Source organism: Cynara cardunculus (assembly GCF_001531365.2).
Source record: "Cynara cardunculus var. scolymus isolate 2C chromosome LG 7, CcrdV1, whole genome shotgun sequence".
NCBI lineage: Eukaryota > Viridiplantae > Streptophyta > Magnoliopsida > Asterales > Asteraceae > Cynara > Cynara cardunculus.
The window spans coordinates 9709982-9721324 of record NC_037534.1 but is presented as its reverse complement, the minus strand read 5'-3'; the positions used below and the strand labels follow the sequence as shown (position 1 = coordinate 9721324).

The 11343-nt window shown below is 37.7% G+C and overlaps 1 protein-coding gene across 1 annotated transcript in view; it reads left to right on the top strand.

The window, feature by feature from the left end:
* The first annotated feature begins 4203 nt into the window (after positions 1-4203).
* Positions 4204-11343, top strand: part of LOC112515302 (crossover junction endonuclease EME1B-like) — a 35544-nt gene continuing 28404 nt past the window's right edge. Inside the window, exon 1 of the mRNA XM_025122030.1 lies at positions 4204-4543. Coding sequence (XP_024977798.1) covers positions 4204-4543 — 340 coding nt within the window. The remainder of the gene's footprint in view (positions 4544-11343) is intronic.

Sequence of the window (11343 nt, the reverse complement as noted above, 5' to 3'; positions counted from 1 at the left end):
TCTGTTCTGGTATGAAACTTTGTTTTGAAATGTTTCTTTCAGACATGGTGACATAAGTCTGTTCTGGTATGAAACTTTGTTTTGAGAAATAGTTCCCCCAAACGTGGTGACATAAGTCTGTTCTGGTGTGGAACTGGGTTCTTTCAGATGTGGTGACATAAGTCTGTTATGGTATGAAACCATATCTTGAAGAGGGAATAAGAGTGGCATATCAAGGAGAGATGTTCATATAGATATAAGGGTGACATTTGTGGGTGTGATTAATATTGTAACTCTTGTTATTATCACCATAGGATGCGATAATTCTAAATCAACATTTCTCTGTGACTTGATGATTTAGAGGCGTTGCTCCTATTGAAATAATAACATTGATGTTATCGAGAAGGGAAAAACAATTTAGAACTAGAAGCATTATTTACCCATGATTTCAAATGGTTTTGATGAAATCTGAAATTGAGAAGGCATAAAGGAACTCTGGTTGGCCTTTAAAAGGGACCAGAGGACCTATGGTCGTGTGAAAATCTTTCAAAGTGTTTTTGGGAATTTTATGATCCAGAAGCTTTGTATCAGGAAAGATTTTGTGTCATAGCTCTGTATCTAAGCTTTGTCTTTTAAAATAATATTTTATCAGTCAGTTCTTTTAAATATTTCTTAAATGAGGTAAAGAACCAGAGGAGCTCTGGTTATAGTTTTATTATACTTTTCTTTAAAAATCAAATGTTGGTCTTTTGAACCAGAGACTCTAGTCGTCCAGAAGGTTGTCTGGTTGAATTTAGACTTGTTTTATTTAGGATGAGTACAGAAGCTTTGGTTGATGATAGCAGAAGCTCTGATCAACTAGAGGAACTGGTTTAAGAAAAGAGCCATGTTTCTTAAGAACCAGAGAAAGCTCTGGTTCATAAGAGACAGAGGAGCTTGAGCCAAAAGAGCTAGGGCCTGTTAAGCTAGAGAAATTTTATGACTTTGTGTTTCGTAAAAGATGCAGATTTCATGGAATGTGTTTATGTGTTAATAAAATATGTTTGTTTTATAATTTGAGTAACAAGCAAATTTGCATCTTTTTGTTGAAATTTATTTATTTATTCGCAAAAGATGTTTTAAACACGATTCGATGATCTTCACCCTGTAATTGCAAAGAATTGATTTTCTCACTAGACCTTCAGGTCTAACCCTCATATTGTATTTTGAAAATGTGAATTGTAAGAACAACGGGGTCTCAAGATATTAAGGGGAAGAGGAAAATATGATTATTTTCCTTATGTGCTTATCTGCCTTTTGAAGATCAATCTGTTGCTTGTTATATTTTGAAGATATATGTCAACATACATGTGATAGTACAAAGATATTCTTTTGGAATTTTTCAGTTGTAAATTATGTATATATTGAATCCTTGTACTAATGAGACTTTTGTGGTGTAAATTGTATTTCTTTTATATGAAGTACACGTTATATGCAAATATGTGGAAATTGGGGTGTGACAACATGGTAGAATTATTTGTTATCCTTTTGCTTTATGATATTTTTGTTTTGAATTTAAGGCATAGATCTATCTCATCATTTATAGTTCAAAATTATGTTTTTCGAATCTTAACTTATTTTAATTAGACAAGTGCTATTAGTTCAACTAATTCACTTGTCCATTGTCATGGAAACCAAACTATGTCATCGAGGAGCCTAATAATATATCTCTCATCTTGAGAGAAGGAAATTTCATATTGCGTGTACATGACTTATACATAATTTATGTTATACCCAATCTAACCTCGATTACGTGATTAAGGGTAACGTTAGACTAAATCAAAGTATAGCACTTTATGCATTAGGTCCTAATGCATATATCATGTATAAGGATAAGAGTGTTTATCATTTTAGGACTCACTTAATAAACCCAATTTTATGAAGTGATCATGACTGTTGGTCTTGTCCAACGATTGTGCATCGACAAGCGTATGTGACTCTAGTTGTACCTAATGCACTTCCAATAGAGGTGGTGGAGGTAGAATTGGTAGATGAGGTAGTTGTGGTTGATATTATGTAGGTAGAGGTGGTGGTGGGCGGTGTTAATGGTAACCAATGGTGGTAGTGGTAGTGGATAATTGTAACGTTGCATGATGTAAAGATGGTGGACAAGAGGTGTGATAGAGGTTGTTGCAATGATAATGTTGGTGGAGATAGAGGCGGTGGTGGCTGGTGGACGACGGTGATTAATGGGATGTTATAACACCAGAATATTATAATGTACATATATTGATTTTACATTAAGTTTGGAAGTGTTAATGCCAAACTTTAAGTACTTTATTTAGAGAAAGGCTTTGGTCAAGTCCCCTGGGAGAAAAGCACAAAATGGACCAAATCGGTGCAAAACAGTGGCTGTCGTGACCTAGCCTGCGACCCAAGGTGCGACTCCACACTATGATTTTGAATTCGAGAGACAGAAGGTCACAGGATAGGTATGCAGCCTAGACCGTAGGAGAAGCTGCTTGAGAATATGTGACCTGTTGTTTATAACATGGGCGACCAATGCCAGGACTTAAGTCATGGGCAAGGTCATGGAAGAGGCACTGATCGATTTAAAGCCGTTTTCCGTAGGCTTCTACTCATTTACTTTTCTTTTATCCCCCCCTCTCTCTCTTCATTAAAGACAGTAGGAAACCCTAGTAGGCGTTTTTCTTTAGAGCATTTTAAGAATTTTACTTTAAGAATCTTAAGAGCATCCATAATCAAGTTTGAGTATTAAAGCTAGCGATTCAAGATATACTCTTCTTCTTCTTCTTCTTCACTATTTTGCTTGTTTTTAGGCTTTCTTCAAAACCTAACTTGTGAGTTCATTCTAACATTTCTAAACCGTATGTACATGCCAAAATGCTATGTTTTAGTCTCCTAAACATTCCCCTTTGATGCATTTTACGTATTTACGGATTTGATCAATTTTGGGTACTTCGAGAGCTTTGGTTTTTTTTGCCATATTTGATATAATGAAGTTTGATTCGTTGCTCTGTGAGTTACCATCTTAAAAATGATATGTTGGATTATAAAACTTATGATTTTGGTAAGAATCATGATGAAATGACCCTATTCTTGAAAGGGAGAAATTATTGGTACTTGAAAGATGAAATCACTTTGGGTTTTGAAACAACTTGAACTCTTTGTTGGTTTAAACCTTATATTACTGATTTTTATGATTCCAACTTCATCTATAAATCTGTTTGACCTCAGTATGCGTTAAGTTTACACTTCTTCTTATATTACATGTATATCATGATCTTTAAGTGGTAGGCTCCCAAGGTTCGAATGGAGTGACGATTGCTATTAGGGGCAGTTTTGGAGATCATACTTTTGAAGATATATTGAGTCACATGTTGAATATTTTTTTTTGGTGAATGTAGTGACACCCGATGTTAATCTTCACCTAGTTTGATTTAGATTATTAGCTTGAGTTACCATTCATGATTTATAATGTAAACGCTTACATTTCCCATATTTAGGTGATTTCTATTATTTTAGCATCATTTGTGTATTTGCTTTTCCAATTTAAATTTACTTATATTGTGGAGGCGTTGTAGATGTGAGATGGTGGACAGTGATGGTGGTGGCTGACAATGTTGGAGGAGGCAGCGGTAGTCGATGTGGTGAAGGTAGAGGTGGTGGTGGGCGGTGGTAGTGGTAGCCGGTGTTGGTGGTAGTGGTCACGGTGAAGGTGGTCGATGATGGTTGTGGAGGTCGTGAAGGAAGTTGTAGTAGTGGAGGTGGCCAACAATGGTCGATGGTGGCTGTCGGTGATGGTGGCGGCGGAACAGTCCCAATCCTTGTCATTGTCTCATGTCATACCAAACATGTAATGGTGAGTTTTTGTCTTGTCCCATGTCATAACCAAACATGAGACAATGAGTTTTGTCTTGTACTGTCCTGTTCTATGTATCAAACACGACATAGACTACAGTTTATTATATAATTTTAATTTTTAATGCAGTAATCATTTTAAAAGTACCCATCAATTCCCAAGTTCTTTCTCCAGCCAAAAGATATAATTTTTTGTTTTTAAAATTCGAAAACCTACAAATTCATGAATAGGGACTAAATATGGAATATTAGTATATTACAGGGGCTAATTGTGTACATGCTAGTATGTTACCCACACTTTTTCTGTCGGAATCAAAAATACCCGCTTAGTTGACACATTCGAAGGTCTGCTGTCTTTCTCAAATGTCTAGCCCTATAACCGTGAACATAATCTCCGACGACGAGACAACCCCACTTCAATTTCAATCCAAGAAGCAAAGAACTAATTTTGATTCAAACCCTACAACAGTTTTCATCATCGATGACGACCCAAGTCCTCTCAAACCCTCGCCAAGTCCTTGCACTACTTCCACGCCTTCAGTTGTACCTGAGACGCCGTCAGTTGTACCTGAGACGCCGTCAGTTGTATCCGAGACGCCCATGGTTGAATCCTTGAAATCATATATACCAATTGTCAGATGCAACAACACTGTGTCGGATCCCCAACTCAGATTTTCTTCATCGCCCAATCCTGAGCCCTCTGGTATGTTTATTGCCCTTTAGTATTGCATTGAGTCGTTTTTATTTGACAACCTTTTCTTTGGGAATTCGATTCGACTAATAAAATGTAGTATCTGGAGTTGGTTGAGGTGGAGTGGGATGGAGGTGGGAATATACCTTTCTGTTGGCAAATGGAGGGAGCATCGTTTGGGTCATGGATTTGATTTTTTTCCTGGTGAATTTGAAGTAGAAGTTGGTTTCTGTTGTGGGTTTTAATTGTGATTGTAGAGTGTCATTTTGCTTAATTGTTTGTGCTCCTTCTCGTGGAGTTTCTTGTTTTGAAATGCCAATGGTAGTTGAAAGCATCTAATGATACATTTGCTAGTCTCTTTCACTGGGCATTTTTGCCTCAATTGTTGTTATATAAGTTCGTACCATGTTCAATGTGAAAATTCTTGTAGGGGCGGGGAATGTACAGTTGTTTAGAGACGGTTTGGTTGGAGACAAGAGTGCATTGAACATAACTTTTATTTGATACAGAACTCAGACAATATGATTCACACGATGCATTCCGAAAGAGAAGATTTACGCCTAGATTTTTATGTCAAATACTCTTGTTGTCTTTGTGTGTTGGGTAATTCAGCAGAATAATGATTACTTCTTACTCTAGATTGTGAACATTGTTGACTAAACTTCAAGAAATCAACTTAAGCCCATTCATAAGTGAAGGAGTGAAACAATCCAAATTTTCTTGCCAAGTCTTGGCCACCCCTCACCCTCACCAATCACTTAATGCCATGTTGGAAGCACTATACTTATCCACTTTAAACTTTGGAATAGGTTATTTTAGATTCACGAAAAATCCGATGACCACATTAACTTTTGGATATCTTTCAATCCAAGATATAAGAACACTTGTTGGCTTTTTAGTAGCTGAGATTATGAAAAGGGGCAGCATAAATTTAAGACCATGACCTTCTTGATCTTACACCAGAATTGTACTTTCACGAGTCCATACTTGGCATCCAAGTAGGATGCCACAAACTGCAACTTTTGTTCCATATAAGTAATCATGTTTAATGGTGTTATATTAGTGTAACATTTCATAAATGTTTCAGTAAGAACCTTTTGATAAGCTTGAGTGGCCACCCAACACCATGAATAACATCTTTCTAAGGCTCTAATAACTCCTATCTAAGGTCATATTCTTTGAACTTTTACACCCATCCAAATCTATTCTTCTACCTAGTATCATGCCAATTTTAGCCTAATCTTACCTCTTCTATTTTTCCTCCATCATTCCATATTTTTTCGTGTCATCATCTATCATGTGAATCTAAACGTTTATGTTGAAGTTGAGTAAAGGCATTAGAAGTGGCGTTGTATTCCAACCTTCTTTCATGTATCATCATGTCTAAACCTATCCATCATTGTGTTCTCACATATCCACCTCAGGATTCCCATTTTTGCTACCCTAGTTATGGTTCTATGCCTTTTTTATGTCACACCATGGTGATTATATGACAAAGAAGCAATCAATAACGGTAATAGATTAGGTGAAAAAGGCAAACAATGTTAGAAGAAGAAGGAGACGAACCCTGCCAATAGACAGGATCGACCATGAGAGCTGGTTTGAAATTCACTTTAATTTATTTTGATGGGGGATTATATATAGTAACACATAATATTTTAGATGTGATTAGATACCTCTAATTGGTATTTGGTAAATAAATACAAGAGTAAATTACATGTTTCCTCTCTGTGGTTAGGTGTTTTCAACGGTCCTTCTCCCTTTTTTGAAAATTCAACGAAACGTGTCCTTGTGGTTGCGTTTTTTAATGAGTTACATCCTTGTGGTTGCATTTTCTTGATGAGTTGGCTCCTTATGGTTGTAGTTTTTCAATGAATTCGATCCCTAAATAAATCAACAACCCAGTCTTGTGGTTGCATTAAGGACCCGAATTATTGTAAAATTGCAAGCACATGGACACAATCCGTTGAATTTTCAAAAAGGAACAAGGACCGCTAAAAACATATAACCACAAGGATAAAACATGTAATTTACTCTAAATACAAATATATCTTTTTATAATGTTGCATGATTCTCAAATGAAAAATTCTTAGTTGCAATTCTTTAGTGTGTATTGTCGAAATGTACATATTATAGATCAGGAGGTATCCCTATAGTTATGGCATATAGTTTTTATAAATTTGGGATATTTTTACTTTCTTTATCATTATCTTTTCTGTATCTTTTCCTTGATTTCCTTGATTTAGATTCCCTTCATCTCTTGTAAATACCCTATATATAGGGCCTTGTATAATCAAAAGAAAGTGAGAGAATATCATTATTCAGTTCATCTTTCTTGTCATGGTATAAGAGCTTTAGGTTTCTCTCAGAAATCTAAAACCTTTGTTCTATTTTATTTCAGCCTTAATTGCTCTTCTCGTGCAACCTTCATCGTGCAAGTGTTTCTGATAGAACAACCTTAATTGTTGTATTCCCTTTGATTGAATGACCTTTCTGTCAACTCATGGATTTTTCTTTAGAAAAGTCATCAGGAACTTGCTCTTTAACTCTTTCAGGTAAACCACCTTTTCCTTTTTGTCTGAATGCCTCGAGTAATAACCTTGTCAACTCGTGGATAATAGATTATGGTGCCACTGATCATATGACACCTTCCAATTTTTTTTCATAATTACACTCCATGCCCTAGCAACCGAAAGATTACAGTAGCCAATGGCTCATTAGCAACTGTTGCAGGCTTTGGAGATATACATATCACACCCAACCTTGTCTTAGAATTGAAAATGTCTTACATGTACCAAAACTGTCAGTCAACCTCGTTTCAGTCCAAAAACTCACCCATGATTTTAAATGCTGTGCTATTTTTTCCTCTTCATATTGTGTTTTTTAAGGAACAAAACTCAAGGAAGAGGATTTGACTTGCTAAGGAAAGGAATGGCCTTTATCATCTTGAATCTTTCCAGAAAAGCAACGTTCCACCTTCATCCTTTCTCAGTTCATCTAATAAAGATACGATCTGGTCACCTGCGTCTAAGGTCACCCATTCTTTAGAGTTTTAAATGTCATGTTTCCTCATCAATTTCAAGGATTAGATATTTCTGAGTTTCATTGTGATATTTGCAAATTGGCCAAACATATTCGTGCTTCTTTTCCTATGAGTAATAAAATGAGCTCTCTTAACCATAAGGGTGGTGCATGATTGGTTTGAGCTTGACTCCAAAGGTCAAAAGTATCAGGAGGTCCCAAGTTCAAATCCAAGGAGGAATAAAAATCCCCTTGTGGCCACGGAGGTTCAAATGCGGTGACTCCGGGCTATCTGCAAAGCAGGTGGTTGCCCTGGGATTAGTCAGCTCGCATAACGGGTTGGATATTCAGGTTAATAAAAAAAAATGAGCTCTCTTCTATTCCAATTAATTCATAGTGACATATGGGGACCTTCTAACATACCTAATGTGTCGGGGGTCGTTGGTTTGTATCCCTAATTGATGATTGTACTCATGTTATATGGCTTTTCCTCCTTAAACACAAATATGAAGTTAGCACTGTTATACGTAACTTCTACTCAATGATTCAAAACCAGTTTGGGGTTAAAATAAAGATTTTTAGGACCGACAAGCCAAGGACTATTTCAATCAGATTTTATCACCCTACTTTCAATCACAAGGGATTATCCATGATTCTTCATGTGTTAACACACCCCAACAAAATGGAGTAGCTAAAAGGAAAAATGGTCATTTACTTAATGGTCATTTACTTAACACTATCCGAGCATTGCTTTTCCAGGGAAATGTTCCTAAATCCTATTGGGGAGGGAGCTGTCCTTACTTCCACACACATGATAAACAGGCTTCCTTCACGTACATTGGGAAATAAAACTCCCATGGAACTTCTAAATGATTTCTACCCTCACTTTAGAACATCAAATGGTCTCACACCCAAGATTTTTTTTTGGGTGCACTGCCTTTGTTCACATTCACAACCAACATAGAAGCAAGCTAGACCCTCAAGCCATTAAGTGTCTTCCTTGGTTACATCCACTCAAAAAGGGTACAAATGCTACAATCCCTCGTCCTACAGATTCTACATCTCGGTTGATATCACTTTCACAAAAAACAAACCTTTTTTCTCCAAGTCCTCTTTTCATGGGGAGAATTCAATGATAAAAGATAGGCCTTGGGAAACTTTTGAATCTCTAAAAAAAACTTGACCTCCCAACTTGTAGTGTTGACTCCACATCAGAGTCCGTAGAGGAGGAACAAGTCGCATCCGAGTCACCCACCCCTCTAAATGAACGTGAACTATCCAATGAGCCAAATGAAACTAATTCAAACCCAAATAGGGTTGATGTCTCCAACAATTCTCCAAATCCTCCTCAAGTGTATACAAGAAGAAAGGTCGTTCCTACGCCAACGCAAGTCCAAAACTATGACTCAAGTCTTGGGAATGAGAACATGGTAAGAGCTGACCCACCTTTACACATACAACATGCTTCCACTGATACCGAAGATGATCTACCCATTGCCAAGAAAAAAGGGACTAGAGAATGCTCTAAACGACCAATGTATCCATTATCTCACTATGTCTCTCTTGAACGCCTATCTCCAACCCACAAAAGGTTCATTATGAGTCTAAATACCATCTATCCCTACCAATGTTTACGAGGCATTATCAAAAAGGGAATGGAGGGATGCTATGAAGGAGGAAATGAGTGCATTATAGAAGAATGAAACATGGGAGATTGTGGATAAGCCGAAAGTCATCTGAAAAGATTGGTCCCGAGCCCCTCCCAGTTCTCCTTTTGGCGCATTCGGTCTTCCACGAGTACTCGGAGCATTTTCTTCCATGGTTAATCGTGGAACTCTCAATTGAGGAATTCAGTCTAATATGATCATGTGAATTACATTGAAAACATCTTCAGGGAGCTGGACAATTTTTAGACAGATGGCCTGACTTGCCACATTGGTAACACTTTCTTTGATCAGGATTACAGTCACCTTGATGAACTCGGTGACATCAAGGACATGCTCTGTCAACAGCACGTTGAACATGACGGTTATCTATTTTTGCAAACTTTGGCCCTCGGTAACCAGTCGAAGATGCTTCCCCGTTTCCTCTTTTCAACCATTTTTTCTTCTTTCTGCCTATTCTTGTTCCTCTTGGTCGTTTTGGCAGCATCTACTGCTAGTGGAAAAGTGGCAGGACTCATAGCAATCACAAATTCCCGAATTGAGGGTTTTAAACCCCAGATATACCTCTCAACCTTTCTAGCTTCAGAAGAGATATAGTGTTCTGCAAATCGGGAATGTTCAATGAATCTTTCTGTATATTCCCGTACTGTTCGATTGCCCTGTTCCAGCTTTAGAAAGTCTTCCTTCATTTGTCTAACAACCACCTTTTGACAGAATTGTTTTTTAAATCTATCTATAAATCCTGACTAAGGCATGGTTCGCCAAATATCCGGTTTGGCCAATGATTCTATATCCCACCAATATAAAGTGTTAGATTTTAACATCGAAACAACAAATCTAACCTTATCTTCCTCTGGGCATTTGCTGGTATTGAACACAGATTCAATCTCCTTCAACCATCACATTGCTTTAATCAAATATTTTTTTCTAGAGAATGTTGGGGGCTTGCAGGTCAAAAACATCTTTATGTCACCCCCTTTACTACTCGTAGCTTGAATTTAATGATTTACCTCGACTCTCTCAGTTTCAACTTTGGCTGGTACTTACATAATAGATGTCAGAATCTCTCTCGACTTACTCATCTCCTCCGCTAACATGTCCCGAGTCACATATTCTGGCTCAGGCACAGGCACAGGCACAGGCACAGGCACAGGCACAGGCACAGGCACAGGCACAGGCACAGGCACAGGCACAGGCACAGGCACAGGCACAGGCNACAGGCACAGGCACAGGCACAGGCACAGGCACAGGCACAGGCACAGGCACAGGCACAGGCACAGGCACAGGCACAGGCACAGGCACAGGCACAGGTTCTTGATTAATATTTCCAGAAATAGACTCACCCTGGTCTGGATGAATCTCAGATTGAATAATTCTTCCTCTTCCATGATTCCTTCCACGACCTCTACCCCGACCTCTTCCCCTGCCTCGGCCTTCAGATACGATACACTAGTTGGAGCATTATCAGGGGAATTTTCTCTATCATTTGGGTTAGGGAGGGCGATCCTTTCTGACCTTCTGGAAACGACTAGCCATCTGCAGATTTTCAATATTAATAATCACGTAATCACATTCCCAAATATAATAAGGTGTCTAAGTAGAGAAATGTGTAAATTCATAATTACATTGGCCAGTTGTAATTCGATTTTACCTTACATACTGTCCTCTTAAACCATCATATTTATCCCCAATGGTTCTATCTGCGTCCGGGACCCCCTAATATGCAAATAACACAGTTTAAGTCTATGCATCATGCTTGAATACCTAAATCCTTTAAACTCAGGATCTGATACCAACTCTGTAACACCCCACTTTTCACATTTGCATATAAACATGTATTTCATATATTAAGAAATACAAATACACAACTTTGGTCCTAACAGTACAAGAAATTGTAATACATAATTTACAACCCAAAAATTCCAAAATAATATTCTTGTACATCACTCGCATAACAACAGGCATTCCAAAAATTCATCAGATATTATGCTGATCTTCATAGAGCAGTTAAGCACAATAGGAAAATAATCACATTTTCCCCTTCCCTTTATCCTTGGACACAGCTAGACCTGCAATGCATATTTTTAAAACAGAAAATGAGGGTTAGACCATGAGGTCTAGTGAGAA